We start from the raw sequence: 20,142 nt of genomic DNA on the forward strand, positions 1-20,142 counted from the left end.
AGACAGGCTTTCTTTGTGTACCCTTGATTTCCTGGAACTCACTCTAGATCAGACTGGCCTTGAACTCACAGAGATCAGACTGCCTTTATTGAGGGCTAGGATGATTGTCCGGCTTAAGTTAAAGATCTTTATATAGGTTACTTTTTTTTTTTTAGTCTTCAAAAATAAAAAAAGGAAGCAAAGGAGACACATCTATGTTGAAGCCAACACTGATGGCAGCTGTTCCGGTAAGATTTGCCTGTTAATATTGAACATTCAAGATATGTTGTCAGCCACAGGTGATGGAGTGGTAATACCACTCTAAAACTAATTGTGATTCTACTTAAAAATTTTTAGTCTGATGGAATTTCTCTGTAAAATAATGTATTTTCTTGGCAGTGAGTTAGCTGAGTGGTAAAATGCTTGTTATACCAGTCTGGTGGAAGGAGAGACTCCATGTAGTTATCCTCTGACCTCCACATATGCAGCATGCATGGCACGTGCACCCCAAAACTGCCCTACATCTTATATATGATAATTAGAAGTAGTAATCATATGGGTATGACTTAAAATGAAGAATGCTCTAATAATTAATGAACTTATTTGTATGTCTAGGAAATCATGGATCGGATCTACAAAAATGTCATGACTAAAGTGAATGAAATGAGTAGTTTTCAACGAAACTTGTTTATTTTGGCCTATAATTACAAGATGGAACAGATTTCAAAAGGGTGTACTACTCCCCTGTGTGACCGGTGAGTAAAGCCAGTTCTCTGTTAATGGCAGTACACATCAACAGCCCAGGTTAGTGAGGCATAGGTAGTGCATTTAGTTTGCCATGGGGGTGTGGCACAGGCCTGAAATCCCTTCGTGTGGGAAGTAAGAGAGGAGGATTCTGTGTCCAAGGCTGGGGGCTGCAGAGGTGGTTCAGGGTTATGCAGAAAGGATGTGTGAGCTGAACACCAGCACCCGCTTCTGGCTTCTGTATGTAGGGTCACACATAATCTTTAAAAAAGTCCAAGGCCAGCCTGGGCTCCATCGCAAATTCCAGAACGCTTTGGGCTGTGTAGTAAGAAATTAATTTGAAAAGTCAAAGGGACTACCAACAATCTATGCTACATAAGAACTGGGAATTTTTCAGTTATCATTTTGCTGTGCTTAATATTTTACTTCCATCTTTATTTATTTATTTTGAGACAGGATTTTTCTGTGTAACTGCCCTGGCTATCCTGGAATTCGCTCTTTTTAAAGTTTTAAAAGATTGTCCTTCCCCTTCACCTATATTTTTGTGGTGTTAACAAAATAGTACCAAATAGTTTGAAAATTATAAAGTGAAAGTATGTTTTTTTCTTTGTTTGTTTTTAGACAGGGTTCCTCTGTGTAGTCCTGGCTGTCCTGGAACTTACTTTGTAGACTAAGACTGGCCTTGAACTGAGAGAGATCCCCTTGCTGCTACCTTCCAAGTGCTGGGATTAAAGGCGTGTGCCACCACTACCTACTATATGTTTAATTTTTTAAGGGAATATAAACATAGTTTTCAGATGCTTTACATTAACTTTTTAAAGATTTATCTATTTTAGGGCAGATATGTAGGTTGATAACGAAAAGTATAATGTTTTTCTTTGTGAAGATAGGGTCTCCCTTCTGACTGCTAAGGTTAAGAGACTGGATATGTAGCTCAATTGGCAGTGCGTCAGCCTTCACATCCAGCCTTTCTACAACTTCATCCTTTTCAAAATGTTTGGCAAACTTCTGTTTCCACAGCTATGAAGGCTAACCCCAGAGTCGGCTTCTCGGGAGTGAGCAGCACCACTAAGCTGCATTCCCAGCTAGGCCTCTCAACTTTTACTTGAGTTATAAGCAATCTTTTGTTTTTTTCCATTCATTTATTTAGTTCATAAATAAAGTCAGGGATATGACCTTTATTGAGCTTATCCTTCAGAATGGAAATAATGTCTGTACAAAACCAAATGTTTGTTATTATAGCTCCTGCATCATAATTAAAATCCAAACAGTTTTTTCTAGCAAGTCCATTGTTAAATAAGCAATCTATTTCCTTTTTCAGAAACATATCAGGTATATATTTGAAAATACTTTCCTTTTAAAATTTTTCCCAGATAATTTGTTATATTTTTACAACTGTAATAAACATCTCAAAGCTTGAATTAGATTTTTAAAAAGAGATTGCTGTATATAAAATATGCATAAATCCCTAATGAATAAATACAAGCAGAAAATTAATTTGCTTTTAATAAATTATTTGAAGATGTGGTATGCATTTACAATAAATTCTCTGATCATAAAAAGGGAAATATTTTACTATAAACTAATATGCCAATTTTATATTTGAATATTACATAGAAAATAACAGAGAGGAAATGACATTTTCTTATCTGGTTGTAATGCTGATATGTAAGACAGAAAGTATGGCTCAAGATAATCTCCTGGATTGGCCGTATCACTTGATGTTAATTAATCTCAATCTCCATATAGCAAAACAGAGATTATTATGTATACAACATTCTCCTTCCACGTACAGCTGCACACCAGAAGAGGGCACTAGATCTTATAAGGATGGTTGTTAGCCACCGTTTGGTTGCTGGGAATTGAACTCAGGACCTCTGGAACAGCAGTCAGTGCTCTTAACCTCTGAGCCATCTCTCCAGCCCTAGTTACTTTTCTATTGATGTCAAGAGGCACCATGACCAAGGCAGTTTATAAAAGGAAGCATTTAATTGGGGGCTTGCTTATAGCTTTAGAGGGTTTACTCCATGGCCATCATGGCAAGGAGCATGACTGCAGACAGGCACCCCACTTGCCACTGGACCAGTAGCTGAAAGCTTACATCCTAATCTAAAGGCAAGGTAGAGGAGCCAACTGGGAATGGTGCTGGCTTTTGAAAACTCAAAGCCTACTCATTAGTGACACCCATCTTCCAAAAAGAGCACACCTACTAATCCTTCCTAATCAGTTCCAATAACTGGGAACCAAACTTTCAAGTATGTACATCCCATTTTTCACTCAAACTACCACTCTGTTTTTCTGTTGATGTTTTTAGCTTTGTTTTCCGGAATGTTCGAAGGCTGCTGGGTGGAAATATTCGCCTTTTATTGTGTGGTGGTGCTCCACTTTCTGCAACAACACAGCGATTCATGAATATCTGTTTCTGCTGTCCCGTTGGTCAGGGGTATGGACTCACAGAATCTACTGGGGCTGGGACCATTACAGAAGGTAGGTGCTATCATGTGAGATGTCCCCCTTGTGCCTGTCAGAGTAATCAAGGTTTCTAGGTTTTAAATGATATTAAAAACTGAATAATCTGGGAAAGAAGTTTTGCAAGAAGCACTATTTTGCACATTTATTTTGTCCCAGAAGCCTAGTTTTTTTTTCTTTTTTCTTTTCCTGGTCATTTAGGTACCAAAGTTCAGATTTAGAAGTGTTTATGGGATTATATATGTGTAGAGAGTAACTGGAGTCAGGTATAGACATTGTGACTGCTGGAGCTTGACCCAGTGAGGTGGTAAGTGGTGTGGAGGGGATCCACTTCCATCAGTGCTTCATGGGGACCCTGTAGAAGAGATGTTTTGTGTCCCAGCACTGGAAAAACCAATGCTTGTACTTGTTTTCTAGATAACTCGGACACTAACTACACTTGTCAACTGAGCATTTCTTGGGTCTGTCCAGAGTGCTTCCATGTGCCACTCTGCTAATTTTGCATTACTTCTTCATCTCCCTGCTCTTAGTATGGTCTTTGTGTTTTGACGGCTTTTTATAAGTTGTGTTTGCAAGGAAACAATTGCAAATGCATGTATATATGGCGGGAAATTACCAATACGGAGCCAAGTAGAGATACAAGAGATTTTTTATTTTTTTGGTTTTTCGAGGACAGGGTTTCTCTGTGTAGCTTTGGAGCCTATCCTGACAACTCGCTTTGGAGACCAGGCTGGCCTCTGCCTCCCGAGTGCTGGTGTGCGCCACCAACGCCCGGCCTGATACAAGGGATTTTAATAGGGAAAAAGCCTTACTTAGAGAGCGACCTAGCCAGCCGGTGGGTAGCAGTCTGTACAGTAAACCGAAAGTGAAACCAGAAACCAGAAACCAGAAACCAGCCACTTGACCAACTCTCACTCTGTGTCACCCTGAGCATGCCTAAGCAGGCATGGCTACAGCTTCCCCTACATGTATATGTAATTTCTTCTTTGAATCCTTATTTTTCTTTCAGCTAGGATCCCACTTAGTAGCCTGGGCTGGCTTAGTTTCATAACAATCTTTTTATCTTAGTCTCCTCAATGATGAAATTACAGGTGTGAGCTGCCATATGTGGCATAAATAAGACTTCATGTGTTAAATATCAATCTTTTATTTCTGGTATTTGGCTGATCTTTGAAGAAGACTCACAGCATACTAATAATCCATCATTCTGGGGTGCTGTTCTTAGATCCTGAGAGCGAGCAGTTTTCAGCTGTAACTGTATGAATCTTAAGTGTAGGGTATGATAGCTGAAGGTGATGTGAGGGATGTAACAGCCTTGAAATAGTGATCTGGAGGAAGATGGGTGAGGTGGTCAGCAGTACAGTACTCTAAGACCTAACAAGGGAGTAGACTAGGTGTCATCTGCTGTGCTCCACTGTCCTATAAGGTAGGGGCTGTCAGGTTATGAAGGAGGCATCCACTTACGTGAGTGAGCTGGGTCCTAATGTGAGGATGTGAGGGGCAGAGATTCCTGATGAGTTAGAGTAGGCATGCCTGATTTCACAGGACTCTCAGTTGCTAGTGCCGACTCCAAAGCATTTAAAACTTTCTTTTCCAATTGCTGTAACAGGTCTCTCTAAGAGAAGGCTATGCCTATGTACCTGGGTGTGTTTTACTTCCTGAAGGCCTCTCTTTCTTGTAACTCTTGCTTAAAATCTATCAAAAAATGCCTTTAATAAACCCCACACCCTGATTCATGAACATAACAAGTGAAATCAGTTTCAGTAATAATTAGGTTAAAAATGTTCTCTGACCAAGCAGTGTAAGGATTCTTTTGGGGATGGGGGCGGCTATCTGAGGTTTAGAATAATGGTCATTTTAAATCTTTTTCTTCCTTTGTCTTTTAGTGTGGGACTACAATACCGGCAGAGTGGGAGCACCATTAGTTTGCTGTGAAATCAAATTAAAGAACTGGGAGGAAGGTAACAGCTTATTTTAGTCCCAGAACATTCACTTTTATAAGATCACAATGAGAAATGTATTGTATTTCCTTTTGTTGCATATTTTAGAATGCAAAATTCTAAGTTTACATTTTGTTGATTATATTACCTGTGTTTTATCTAGAGCTGAACAGATGTACTTAGTTTGAATGCTTCGGAATTGATTCTGAAGAATAGAATGATTTATATATATAATTTGTATGTGTATGTTCATGTGTGTGGAAGTTAGATATCAATGTTGAGTGTCATTCCTCAGGAGCCATGTCTTCCTTTTTTCTGAAACTAAGACTGGGTTGGCTGGGCTGGCTGTCTAGTGAGCCCCAGGAGTCTGTCTCTACCCCCTGAGTGCTGAGATGACAAGTCTATGTACTGTGCATGGCTTCTTCTCCTCTTCTTTTTTTAAAAATCTAGTATGAGTTTTGGCAATTGCCATCATGTCTTCTACTTGCATAGCAAGTTCTTTACTGATTGATCAGTCTCCCTAGTCTCTTGCTTCTCATTTTAGTGAATAAATTACATAAAGTAAAAATGATAGCAGAAATTTGACAAATGTGCTAAGTGAATAGTGTTACTAAGTTAGGAGGGCCAACAAAGATGATTCATCAGGTATAGGCATTTGTCTCTGGTTCTCAAGACCGGAGTTCAATCCTTAGAACCCACGTGGCTGTAAAATGGAATTATTGACAAAGTTGTTCTCTGACCATTACACATGCTATAATGTGTGCATGCTTTTTTGCATATGTGTGTGCTCAAATACACACATGCGCTTGCGCGTGTGCATGCATGCGCACATACACACACATGCACATGCATGCACACACTGGAAGGGTGGATGGAGAAAGGAGAAGAATAAATGTAATAAAAGTATAGTCGTAATTTCACTTTGTAGAATAAAAAAAAATCATTTATTCCACATGGATTTTTATATTTTTCCTTTTCCTCGGGGGCTTCAAACAAAGTTGAAGGAAAAAATTGTACTGTAATTCTATAAATTTATTTGTTTAAAAATAAAAATCACTGTAAAAATGTTTGTATCAAAGCATACAGATTATTGATTTATTGAGACATACCTTTCCTTTTAAAAGATTCTAAGGCTCTGTTAAAATGTTTCATCTGTTTTTTGCAGAAGTTAGAAAAATATTCAATAAAATGTAAGCTTAGAGTTGGTCTGAAATTATCTGAAAGAACAAACTTCTAAGTATATAATAGTGTGATTTTTATGAAGGGGTTTGTTTTCTTAATATTTGACCGCTCTTTTTATCATTTAGCTAGCATCATGGTATATGGACTGAGTAGAAACTTTGTAATTATTTTACATAATAGATAGAGGATGCTGGAATTTAGAATGTACTTTTTGTCTTGGAGTAGTAGCTTAAAAGCATGGATGCTCATTGAACAACTGAAAGCTGTCTCTGGCTTATTGATAATATTTAGGCACAGTGTCTACCACTTAATTTCCCTTGAGGACTCTATTTGATTGAAGTAAGATCTATACTTAGAAACTAACAGTTTTGAATTTTTATGTAATACCTACATGATTTATTTTGTGTTTATTAGGTGGCTATTTTAATACTGACAAACCACATCCCAGAGGTGAAATTCTTATTGGTGGCCAAAATGTGACAATGGGGTACTACAAAAATGAAGCAAAAACAAATACTGATTTCTTTGAAGATGAAAATGGACAGCGGTGGCTCTGCACGGGAGATATTGGAGAGTTTGACCCTGATGGTTGTCTGAAGATTATTGGTGAGCCATTTAGTCCTTTTTTTTAATTTTATTTTAGAATTATGTGTATGACTGTTTTGCCTACATGTATGTATATGCACTACATGTGTGTATGATATCCATTGGGGTTAGGAGAGGGTATCAGATCCTCTGGAACTGGAGTTACAGATGGTTGTGAGTCACCATGTGGGTGCTGGGAATTAAACCCATGTCCTCTGCCACAGCAGTACATGATCTTAAAAGCTGAGCCATCTCTCCAGCCCTTGAATCCTTTCTTGAAAGTATTTCCCAAATGACTTTACAGAGAGGTGCCTGTGTTTACAGACACTGTTACTATTAGAGGAGAGCTCTTAGATCATTCCCCAAATACAACATTTTAAAGAGGGAGCCCTGTAGCCAGCCCCTAGGAGGTATAGTTAGGGTGCCCCCTTCAATTCCCCTTTTAGTCTAAAAGAGGATTAAAACTTAACAGTGTAAAGTATCCATAATTAATAATCATAAAGGTGAAATACAAGAAGATCCAATAATCTGCTTATGTCACATCTTAACTATGTCTTGAATGGATTGTATCCAGTCCACAACTTGATTGAAGTTCTTGAAGTCAGTACCCAAAGCTCTGGCTGGAGTGTCAGTTGAAAGGAAGGACAGCCAGCCCTTAGGAGGCTGGGGGCTGCAGAGCAAGTGTTCTTAAAGCTTGACATATTATGACATATTATGGATAAGGCTTTAAAAACTGTACAGCCACAGATTTGTAATCATTGTTAGTTAGTTACCATTAGTCATTCGACATGGTTTGTATAAAGACTGATACCATCAAAGTCTCATACTCAGAGTGCTCGAAGGAGTATGGGTAAGTGGATGAAAGATTACTTATCAAAACAGCAATGACTCAAAGGCAAGTGCATCACCAAAAGTCCACACCCCAGCATGAGTGAGCTCACAAATGCTGCAACTCATGAGCTTCCTGCATGACTTGCTGGCAGATTGGCAAGTTGAAGAGGTTTCTTGACAGCTTCAGTTGGTGTGAGCCTCTTCTGGGCAGCTTGGTTTCTCCGGGAGTCTCTCAGTAGCCTTTGCTGCTTATGTAAGCTTGGGGAGGGAGAAGTTTAGTGCTTCCGAGGAGTCTAGTTCATCAGGGACTCTAGAGCAGTGGTTCCCAGCCTTCCTAGTGTTGTGACCCTTTAATACAGCTCTTCAGGTTGTAGTGCTCCCCAAACAAAAAATTTATTTCACTGCTGTTCTAATTTTGCTACTGTTGTGAATCATGATGTAAATATCTATGTTTTCTGATGGTCTTATGCAGTCCCTGTGAAAGGGTCATTTGACACTCCCCATCTCCCCCCCCCCCCCAGTTGAAAACTGCTGTCCTAGAGCTTTTGCGTTATTTCCTAAGTGAGCTTACCTCTGATTCATGAAGCTGTTCCCTGCAGGATGGAAAGTTTCATTGAGGGGTTTATCTTGTAGGAAATTTGCTGCTCAATACCTGGTCATAACATGAAGGCCAGAGGGCATCAGAGGCTCCCTTTCCATCAGCTCTGAATCCCTGCTTCATGCACCGCTAATAGAGATGTGCCTTCCACTCTTGTAGGCCTGGTCTGTACCAGTTGCCACCCTCTCACAAAGATTTCCTTTCTGCCTCTATGTACCTCTCCAAACCTTTTTACTTCCATCAGGTGATGGTTGAGCCTCATTGTCCTAAAACATCTTCAATGGCTGCTAGAAGTTCAGTTCAAGGTGTTTATTTACCCAACCATTATTCCACTCCCTGCCTCTTTTGAATTGTTTCCCTCCTCTTATGCTCCAGTGTTTTCACTGACATGGTCCCTGCCAGTGCTGTCCCACCTGGATTACTTCTTACTCTTGTCAATAAAACTCACCTCAGGCCCCACTTGCAAGAATTCCTTCCAAGTCCACAGGTTGGCTGTGCTGTGTGGATGTTGTTTTTGTGTTGCTCTGTTCTCTAGTTTGCCCATTGCCTCGCACAGCTGTTTTACCTGCTGGGTACTAGTGAGTGCCAGGAGCATATCAGCTCAGAATATATTGAAATTCTGAGGATGATGTTCTTTAAGTAAAACTTTTTCCACTAAAGGATTTAAATAAATCCTAATTGTAGAAAATTAGGATCTGATTTTATTATATAATCTCCACTTTAGGGCAACCATCAGTGTTTAAGTTGAGAAAAGTTTTAAATAACCTGGTGCCAGTATTTCTGTATGCTTAAGGTATTACCTACAATTCTCAATGCTTCTGCCTTTGTTCTGTGCAGATCGTAAAAAGGACCTTGTGAAACTGCAGGCAGGAGAGTATGTTTCTCTTGGGAAAGTAGAGGCAGCTTTGAAGAACCTCCCACTGATTGATAACATTTGTGCGTATGCAAACAGGTAAGCACGAGGAGTCTGCAGAGTGTGTAGAGGTTGGTGGGTGTGCATTAGCAGTTGCAGCCATATGGACCCCTGTGAAATCACTCTCAGAACTCTTGTGGCTTATGGGCCCGCTACCTCCCCTTTATAGCTAGTGATCTGGTGCTTCCCTGTGTTGTTCTCCTCTTCATCTTACTCTTTGTGTGCTGCTTTGCTTCTCTCTGTAAGTGTCCTGAGTGAGAGTTTAGGAAAATAAATTCTTCTTCCTGCTGCCTGCCTGTCTGCACAGGAAAGCTTCACAGACCCAGACAGGCCCTTCTTCCTGTCCTTCTGACCTGCAGCTTGAGCATGCTTACTGCTGATCCTGGCTAACCACAGCCTCACAGCCCATGGTAACATTGGCAGCAGGGAATGGAAGTTTAAGTTTAGAAGCCTAGACTTGGGGTATTGGGGAATGTGGTGGAAGTAGAGATTAGACCTGACTCCATTTTCTGTAACAAAAGCTACAGAAATTGTAATGCAGTGATAATGACCGTTCTCCAGTGATGATGATCACTTGTTTGTGGGTAAGCCTAGAAACTCATCTGTGGCAGTTGACATTTTTATTTTTGGGTATCATAGGAAAATTGACTTAGAAGTAGCTGTCTTCCAAAATAATTAGGACAAGACATGTTTCAATCTGGAGATGTGGATTTTGTTGTTTAGAGGCAAGGTCTGTCTACATAGCCCTGACTGTCCTGGAACGCACTGTGTATCCAGGCCACCTTTGATCTGCTTGCCTCTGCCTCCCAAGTGCTGCTGAATTAAAGGCACCCACCACTGCACCCATTTCAAGATGGTGGATTTTAAAAATTGACCCTATGGTTTAATCAGCCATTTGTTGTCTTCAGCATTGTTCCATAGCTGGGTTTATTTGTTTAAGTATAAGTCCAGACCTGGTGGCCGTGGCGCACTCTTTAATGCCACCACTAGGGAAATAGACAGGTGGATCTCTGAATTCTAGGCCAGGTTGGTCTACAGAGTGAGTTCCAGGACAGCCAGAGCTACACAGAAAAACCCTGTCTCAAAAACACCCCCCCCCCCAAAAAAAAAAAAAAAACAAAACCTAACAAACAAAAAAACCAAAAAACCTCCAAATGTTCTTTTCTTCATGATGCTATTATTTCTTTGGGTTCAGGCTGGCCTTTAATTCATGGCAGTCCTTCTGCCTTAGCCTCTCTAGTTCAGGGTCCACAGGCTTTCTACCCAGCAAGAACACCGTTTTATATTTTTCAAAACAATACCTGTCTTGGTGCATACTATTCCTTTGGTGGTGTAAATTTTTCATCAGAAGAAAATAAACGCCACCGCAGGTCTGTCTCCCTTCCTTTTGACTTTCTACTACATTTATTCAGAAACATAATTTACAGGTTTTACTTTTCTTACATTGTTTCCAATAATTTACTGATCATTTCAGAGAGTTGGAAAAAATGTAATTTTTCTTTAAAAAAATGTGCATTACTACTTATAATAGGCAAACTTAATGAGGTTTGCTTGCAGTGAACTCTTGTCAGAGCTCTCAATGTGCTAAGTGGTAAGAGGCATTGCATGATCTAAGTATGATGGTGATTTTTCTGTATGTTCCTAGTTTTTCCAATAGTAAAGAATTGATTATAGAATGCCAAGGTAATTGGTTACATTAGTAAGCATGGTGCGTGCTATTTTGGTCCTTTCTAAGTTATCCTTTCTGTGTTTCAGTTACCATTCTTACGTAATTGGATTTGTTGTGCCAAATCAAAAGGAACTCACGGAGCTAGCTAGAATGAAAGGATTTAAGGGGACCTGGGAAGAGCTGTGTAACAGCAGTGAAATGGAAAATGAAGTCCTTAAAGTGCTTTCTGAAGCTGCTATTTCAGGTGAGTGTTCTGGTAAACTGATTCTTAGAACTGCGATGTGAAAACAACATGCATTTATTTAACCTGTTATGCTATCAGGGCTAGAATGCAGCCTTTGCTTTCTTTGTTTCCACTATTATTCAGGCTCCTTTGTGGGACATTCAAATATTTGCTCCTACTGAACTGATTTTTTTTTTTTTTTGAGACAGGGTTTCTTTGTGTAGCTCTAGCTATCCTGAGACTTGCTCTGTAGATCAGGCTGGCCTCAGAGATCTGCCTACCTCTGCCTCCTGAGTGTTGGGGTTAAAGGTGTATGCCATTACTGCCTGGCTCTAAACTGATTTTTCAAAATAAATTTTAAAAATTTATAATTTTCTTTTAAAATGTGTACGTGACACTATTATTATAGTTACGTAATATGGAATTTATCAGTATCTTAGTTCTTTTCCTGTTTCTGTAATAAAATACCCTGTAAAAAGCAACTTAAGGGAAAGTCTGTTTTGGCTCACAATTCATCATGGTGGCAGAAAGCTTGAAGAAACTGCACATATTGCATCCGTAGTCAGGAAGCAGAGAGAGAGGTCAGTGTTGGTTTTCAACTAGCTTTCATCCTTTTTATGCTGCCTAGGGAATGGTACCTCTCAGAGTGGGCAGATCTTCCCACTAGAGTTAACCTAATCAGTGTAATCTCCTGTAGGCATTCTCAGAGGCCCATCGTCCAGGTAGTTCTAGATCTTATTAAGTTGACAGTATTAAGCACTGCAATCAGGAAGCACTAAGTTGGGATTTGTACTCTCTTGGCTGTTGTTATCCTTTTATTTAGCCTTTGTGTTCTGCCTCCTCCTTTTCTCTGCTTGCCTCTGCTGTTCCTTCAGAGCCATGCTATTTCTAGGGCTTGGGAAGGTCACTAGTACATTATAGGATATATGTCCTGTATCCTCTTTTTGTATTTTAAAGATTTCTATTAGTTTATGTTAGTTATATGTAATAACGCGTCTCATGACATTATCATACATGTATATAATGTATTTTGGCTTTATTCTTGTTATATTGTCTTTATTCCTCTTCTTCCTAGATAGCTCCTCTTCTGCTTTCTTTTTTGTATGGTGGGTGAGGTAATTAGGGCAACTTTGATAGGAGCTTGGGTGAGGGGCTGTTGTAGGAGCAGGAGCATCTTACAAGTGGCTGCACCACTGGAGAGTGGCTCCTGCTTTTGGCAAGTGTTCACAGCTGCCTGGAGGCCTGGTTTCTTTCTGTCAAAGACTGATAACCGTTTGTTCAGTAATAAGCATCTGTATCTAAGTGAAATACTAAATATATTACAAGCATTACCATTAAGACTTGTATACTAGGTCTGGAGAGATGGTTCAGCAGTTAAGAGTGCTTGCTGCTGCCTCAGGATGGAGGTGGTTCACGGCTCTAATGCATCTGACTTCTTTTTCTGGTATAGGGACTTGTACTCACATGCACTTACTCACACACAGACACACACAAATGAAAGCTAAAAAAACAAACAAACAAACAAACAAAAAACCACCCAGATACTGTTTACTTATTTTTACATGTAAAAAGTTTATGGCAATACAGTGAACATACCATACAGCTTGCTCATTTAATAGGTGTAATTATATCGTTTTAATATTCAGCAGCTTGCACAAATATTACCATAGTCAATTTACATCACCTCTACTTCTAGAAGTGAAATTTTCCATTTTCCTTCCTCCTTGGTTCTGCCCTGGAGGTTCATGGTGTAATGTGGTGTGTGTCCCTGTCCAGCCAGACTGTATGTGCTCTTGTCTAGTTAATGCTGAGTGCTGCATTTTTCCAGCTCAGTAATGGGTTGGATACCCACATAAATGCAGTTATTTTAATGACAGGACTGCCTTCCATTTTATACCTATATCATTTATTTAATTTATTCTCCTGTGGGTAAATGGTTTTTGCTATTACAGTTCTCATATGTCTCAAAAATGTGTCTGTCTGAGGCTATGCCGTGAGACCGACACTGAGGGGTTGCTTGTTGCTTTGGGTATTTGGTGGGTATGTCTCTAAGAGCCATACTGTTTGTTGAGAACTTTGACTGCGTTTCTAATGAGTGTGGGTTCTTACTGTTCTTTTGTTTTCATCATCTCAGCATGTCTGGAAAAATTTGAAATTCCACTGAAAATTCGTTTGAGCCCTGACCCATGGACTCCTGAAACTGGTCTGGTGACGGATGCCTTCAAGTTGAAACGCAAGGAGCTTAAAACACATTACCAGGCAGACATTGAACGGATGTATGGGAGAAAATGATTAGTTTGGCATTAGTTTGCTAAAGCGAGCTCAGATCAAATAGGAAAATACTTGAAATGTGTGTCTCAGGCCGAGGCAAACTCCATTCCTCATATTAAACCCCAGCTGTTACTTCTCACCACGTCACCATTTTTAACTGACAGGATTAGTAAAATATTAAGACAGCAAACTTGTGTCTGTCTGTTTCTTCCCCCCTCCTCCAGTTTGCTTTGGCATCTATGACTGTGTTTGTCAATAGGAGAATTTTTCTGAATCATACTGGGGAAGCAGTGATTTTAAACCTCAAGTTTTTAAACATGATTTATATGTTCTGTACAATTGTTCAGTTTGTAACTTTTTAAAGTTTGGATGTATAGAAGGATAAATAGGAAATATAAAAATTGGTTATTTGGGGGGCTTTTTTACTTATTGTATTTAAAAACAAGGGTATCAATGTGAAATTATGTAAATTTCAAATGCTTATGAATCAAGTCACTGTTGAACAAAAGATTTGTTGCTGTGTAATTATTGTCTTGTATGCATTTGAGAGAAATAAATATACCCAGACTTATGTTTTAAGAAATTGAGACCTTTCGATACATGCCTGACATTGTTGGTTTCATATACTTGTTTTTTCTACTGGGAAAACAGTTGGGTTGGCGCTGTGTGACATGAAGTAGCAAGAGAGCCGTGCTGTTTGGTGACAAAGCTGACACAGCATGTGTGGCACCAGTAGCTTGCCATCAGCACGTTCAGTGTTTGTCCTGTAGCTTCTCAAACTCCTACCAAAAACAAGTGGGTGCAGTCTGAATGACAGTGGGATCTTACAAATAAATGATAGAGCTGTGTGTGCTGGTGCTGGCAGCACACACCTGTAATTCCAGCGCTTGAGGCAGATGCAGGCAGAACCGCTTACCACATAGAGAGTTCCAGGCCAGCCAGTTACACTGTGAGAGCCTTTCTCACAGAGAAAAACAAAAAACAAAACAAAAAAAAAAAATAAAGGATAGAAACTTATTTTGCTGACTGTATGTACACTTATTTGCCTCAGGTTATCTGTTCAAACTCACCTACTTTTTAACATATAGTTCTTATTTTTTAAATTAGAATTATTTTAATAGTATTTCTCATGAGAGAGAGAGGGAGGGAGGGAGAGATAGGTAGACAGATAATTTCAGTGGTGGTAGCTTGTTAAAAATCACCTTTCCTTAACCACCATAGAATTTCATATTAGAACATGACAGTTTAGCCTGTCCATGAACACTGCTTATCTGCGTTATTTCTAGTGAAGAGTCCTATTGCATCAGTTAAGGCTGAAAGTCATGTGGGGCAGTGTACTCATTGGACTGTCTTTCCTCCTCACTTTAAACTTCCCTCCCTCCTCTCATCTTTGTCTGTGTCCTTCCCTCCCTCTGTCCCTTCCTTCCTTGTTATGGAGGGTCCCCCTGCCACATCAGCCCCAAATGAACACACATAGACTTACTTTAATTATTATACTGTTGGCCAGTGGCTTGGGCTTCTTATTGGATAGCGCTGTCTTAATTATTAACCCATTTCTATTAGTCTAAGTTTTTCCATGTGGTCTTATCTTACCTCTAACTCCTATGGCAGCTCACATGGCGATTGCTCTCGAGGGCCCTCTGTCTACCTTTCCCAGAATTCTCCTTGTCCCCTAATCCTGCCTATCTTCCTGTCTCAGTGGCCGAACAGTGTTTATACCAATAAGAGAAACACAGAAGGACTTGCCCTATCACTCCCTCCCTCCCTCCCTTCCTTTCCTTTCCTTTCCTTTCCTTTCCTTTCCTTTCCTTTCCTTTCCTTTCCTTTCCTTTCCTTTTTCCTTTTTCCTTTCCTCTTTCCTTTCCTCTTTCCTTTCCTCTTTCCTTTCCTTTTTCCTTTCCTTTCCTTTCCTTTTCCCTTCCCTTCCCTTCCCTTCCCTTCCCTTCCCTTCCCTTCCCTTTCCTTTCCTTTCCTTTCCTTTCCTTTCCTTTCCTTTCCTTTCCTTTCCTTTCCTTTCCTTCTTTCTGTCTGTCCCTCCCTCCCTCATATTTTGACTGGGTCTTATCACATAGACCAGGATGGTCTGGAACTCAGAGATCCTCTTGCCTCTTAAACAGTGTTGGGATTAAGTAGTGCACACCACCATACCCAGCCAGACATTTTTCTTGATCTCAGTTACTTCAGGCATCCAAAGTAAAAGAGGATACAGAGAACAAAAACATGAGAATGCAGATCTGTGTAGGTGAGGTTTATCTGTGTGTTGGTGGTGGGGTGGGGTACGATGGTGAGGGGAGCCAGGACCTTGGAGTTTCCCTCACATCACAAACTAATTTGGAGACAAACAGTACAGGATTTTGTGTTTTCCTATATTGTGTTTTGAGCACTTTTCTGTGTTGAAATTTAACTCAGGTTATGTTTGAGAAAACTTTACAAAGAAGGCAAAGCTTGGAAAGAAGTAAATGGAGTTTCTCATTATCAGAATCCTGTGAGCTGATAATTAACCCGTGGTGGGTGGGGAGCATTTTGTGCCTGATGTCATGCCTTCAGAATCACTGTGTTAAAATGATGAAAAAAAAAAAAGATAAATCTTTCTATGGGTGGGGGTGGGGGTGGGGTTTGTGTGTGAGTGCAGTTGACTGAAGAGGTCAGGAAGGGACGAATACTACAAAGCTGGAGTTACAGGCTGTTGTGAGCTGCCTGATGTGGGTGATGGGAACCCAATTCCAGCCCTCTGCAGGAGAGGCACATGCTCTTAATGCTGAGTTTTCTCCCAGCCCCAGTTCAAACGATTTTTATTTATTTTTTCAAGATTGAATGTAAGCTTCAATGCTTTTGGAAAGACACTAATAAATGCAACTTGAAATGTCAGAGTAAGAGGTCGTGTCTCATCAGGTCAGAGCAATGGCTGATTTCTCTCAACAGCAAAGCTAGTTTAGAATTATGTTTAGTTCTAAGATATCAGAGGGCAAGTCTCAAATGCCACAGTAGAACATGACAATGACCCATTTCAAACAAACCATTCTCTAGCATAGTTAAGATGACCTGAAAAATCCTTCATTTTATTTATTTTTGTTTCAAGAAGGAAAGGAAATCTTTCAGGGGGAAAAATGGAGATGAGACTCTATCCCCCAAACCCAAACTAACCAAATAAAACCCATGGATTATTAATTTCTGTTTAGGACAAAACCTAAGGAATTTCAAAGTAAGCTCTTTGAATATGTACATGTGTAAATAGCGTGGATCCTAAAAGAATGAGTCAGAGCCATTCTACTGTTTTCTAGAAATAAAGCTAAATGTGGAGTAATTAGTAGCTGTCTCTAGCACATGTCCTGGTGGCCAACCCTCCTCATGCCCACACTTAGTAGCCTGCCTGGGTGGTTTTTGTTGTTTGTTCTTTGTTTTTGTGGTGGTGCAACTCCACTTAACACATTTTGCTGACTCTACAGCAGAGCTGAAAGTGGCACCCATTATCTGAAACCAAGGTTGTAAGCTTCCATCAACGTCTGCAATGTTGTGAAAAGCTTGTAATTTTTCAGCATTGTTTAAAAACAGATGAATCCAGAATAGCAACCGCTGATAAAACACAAAATGTTTTACAGCCTTAAAACATATATTCCATGTCATATAATTCTTTAAGACATTTAGAAAGATAACTGGTGTGTGAGTTCCTTTTGGAGGAAGAGTGTGTTCATTTGCAGTGCTCTAAAGCGGAGCTGCTGTTAAACTGTACACTGGATCACGCTGAATGGCAATGATGCATCCTGCCTGCATCTGCTGCTTGCCTACTGTGAGCTGGTTTCCATTGTGTCCTTGGTTATTGCTGTTTTCTGCTCAAGAAAGTAAGCATCCTAAACAAGTTCTTTGTAATAACATGAAGTTTGAAGAATAAAGATAGGTAAGAGTTTCTGGTAAACTGTATTTTACCTAAAGAAGGGAAAACCCTATAAAGCTCAAACTTTGATTGACACCCCTGAAAAAGGAGTTTGAAGAATTTTCTTCCATGGCCTAGAAAAATTGGTTCTTAATATGTTGTGGCAATATTGTGCTTTAACTTCTCCCTAGTACACCTTAGTCCCTCCTTCACTCCTTTTGGTTTTGACTGCACAGAGCTATGCTACAGTACTGATAAACAGAGAGTGTAAATTTACTACTAAAATTTGTTGAGTAAAAATAATGTATGTTTTCCTCTCCAACTTTTTGGGGTTTTTTTGGTTTTGGATTTTCAAGATGCGGTTTCTCTGTGGCTTTGGAGGCTGTCTTGGAACTAGCTCTTGTAGACCAGGCTGGTCTCGAACTCACAGAGATCTGCCTGCCTCTGCCTCCTGAGTGCTGGGATTAAAGGCATGAGCCACCACTGCCTGGCTTCTCTCCAACTTTTAAAAAAGATTTTATTTATATATTTTATGTATCTGCATGTGCTCTTTTATTCCAGAAGAAAGCACCAGATGGTTGTGAGCCACCATGTGGTTGCTGAGAATTGAACTCAGGACCTCTGGAAGAACAGCCAGTGCTCTGAGCCATCTCTCCAGCCCTTTCTTCAACTTTTAAACCCATGTTTATGGTAGGAAGAATATATCAAGTCACATATCTCAGAAGCTAACTCCACCTTGCCAGTAATGTTTATTTCTGGTAAGATAGGTTATATGTAATTTGATAGTAACTTATGCTTTTAAGTTTTAAAATGTCTTTTTTATGTGTATAGGTGTCTTTTTTGCATGCAAGTATGAACTAGACATCAAAAAACCCAAATAATCTAATTAAAAATGGAGTACAGACCTAAACAGAATTCTCAGCAGAAGAATCTCAAAATGGCTGAGATACACTTAAAGAAGTGTTCAATATCCTTAGTCATCTAGGAAATGCAAATTAAAACAACAGATACCTATTAGAATGGCTAAGATCAAAAACGCTAATGACAACCCATGCTGGTGAGGAAGTGTAGCAAATGGAAAACTAATCCACTGCCAGCGAGTGCAAATTTGTACAATCACTTTGGAAGTCAGTATGTTGGTTTCTTAGAAAATTGGGAATCAATTTACCTCAAGACCCAGCTATGCCAATCTTGGGCATATACCCACAGGATGCTCAATTACACCACAAGGACACTTGTTCAGCTATGCTCAAAGCAGCCTTATTCGTAGTAGCCAGAACCTAAAAACAACACAGATGCCCCTCAACCAAAAATGTGATACATTTATACAATGGAGTATTACTGAGCTGTAAAAAACAATGACATCATGAAATGTGCAGGCACATGGATGGAACTAGAAAACATCATCCTGAGAGAGTTAATGCAGACTCAGAAAGACAAACATGGTGTATACTCACTCATAGTGAATATTAGCTTTAAAGTAAAGGATAACCATGCTACGATCTTAGAGAGACTACGAGGGCCCAAAGGGGGACATATGGATTTCCCTGGGAAGGGGAAATAGAAGATATTTTCTGGGTAGACTGGGGGTGGGTGAGAATGGGGATTGGGTTGAAGGGTGGATGGAAAGGGAGACTACTGAAAGAGATGTCTTGATAGGGGGAGCATTTCAGGGTCAGATAGAAACCTGATGGAAGGGACTCTCCCATGAGTGTACAAGGATGACCTCAGGTAAGACTCCTAGCAATAGTGGGGAGGGTGCCTGAACTGACCATCTCCTGTAAGTAGATTGGTAACTACCCCAATTGTCATTGGAGAGCCTTTGTCTAGTAGCTAATGGAAACAGATGCTGTGATAACACAACTAAGCACTGGGCCAAACCTGTGGAATCCTGTTGAGAGGGAGGAAGGATTGTATGAGCCAGGGGGGTCAGGGTCATCACAAGGGAATCCACAGAAGCAACTGGCCTGCTCATGGAAGCTCACAGACTGTGGAGTGGAAGGCTAGGGAGCCTGAGTGGGGCAGGCCTAGGCCCTTTGCATGAGTGATGGTTGTGCAGCTTGCTCTGCTTGTGGAACTCCTGGAAGTGGGAGCTGGGGTTGTCTCTAACATTTTGGCTAGCTTTTGGGAACATAATCCTCATACTGGGTTGCCTTGCCCAACCTTAATACAAGAGCAGGGGCTTAGTCCTACCTCAACTTGATAGGCTATACTTTGTTGGCACCCGTGGGAGGTCAGCCCTTTCTGAACAGAGTTGGAGGAGGGGTGGATTGGGGAGGTGGAGTAGAGGGGATGTTGGGGAGGGTATGGGAAGGGGAGGGGAAGTTGTGGTTGGGATGTAAAATAAATGAAAAGATTTAATTAATAAAAAATTAAAAAAGGAAAGATAAGAGGCCTTGCCTTGGACCCCATTTCAATCATCCATCAGACATTTGTCGGCTCTCGAGAGGAACTCTTAGCAAAAGTGGTTTACAAGTTTCCATCAGGTAACCAAGGCAACAGTTACCATAACTCAAGTCAGAGGCGTTGTTTCCAGCAAGCTGGTGGGAGGCTGGTCACATGTTGCTTAGCTGAGTGACCTCCAAATTTATCCATTTTTAAGTTAACTAAGCTAATGTGTTTTTGCTCTAATCCATTGGCATCCTACTTGATTCTAGGGCCTTTCATAAGATGAGATATTTCCTTGGTTGCAGTCCCGACTTGCTTGCTGGTCCAGTCTTGAGGACCCTAGATGGATTCTGGGCGTGTTTGTGGAATCTGACTCGAAGGTCTCACCTCTGTCTCTGTCTCTTGACCTCATTCTTCACTGCATGACAGTGTGGGTGGCTTCTGTCCCCATTACTCTAAGGAGACAGCTCTTACATGGA

At 40.3% G+C, this 20,142-nt stretch overlaps 1 protein-coding gene across 5 annotated transcripts in view; it reads left to right on the top strand.

Annotated features, from left to right (window-relative positions):
* Positions 1-13,991, top strand: part of Acsl3 (acyl-CoA synthetase long chain family member 3) — a 49,845-nt gene extending 35,854 nt beyond the window's left edge. For all 5 annotated transcript variants that reach the window (XM_027397341.2, XM_027397343.1, XM_035441053.1 and 2 more), the window contains exons 8-15: positions 156-227; positions 595-734; positions 3,038-3,210; positions 5,079-5,153; positions 6,729-6,920; positions 9,166-9,280; positions 10,997-11,154; positions 13,268-13,991. In XM_027397341.2, the coding sequence (XP_027253142.1) occupies positions 156-227; positions 595-734; positions 3,038-3,210; positions 5,079-5,153; positions 6,729-6,920; positions 9,166-9,280; positions 10,997-11,154; positions 13,268-13,425 (1,083 nt within the window). In that variant the 3' untranslated portion in view covers positions 13,426-13,991. The remainder of the gene's footprint in view (positions 1-155; positions 228-594; positions 735-3,037; positions 3,211-5,078; positions 5,154-6,728; positions 6,921-9,165; positions 9,281-10,996; positions 11,155-13,267) is intronic.
* Positions 13,992-20,142: the final 6,151 nt, after the last annotated feature.

This window comes from Cricetulus griseus, chromosome 2 (genome assembly GCF_003668045.3).
Source record: "Cricetulus griseus strain 17A/GY chromosome 2, alternate assembly CriGri-PICRH-1.0, whole genome shotgun sequence".
In the NCBI taxonomy this organism is placed as follows: Eukaryota; Metazoa; Chordata; class Mammalia; order Rodentia; family Cricetidae; genus Cricetulus; species Cricetulus griseus.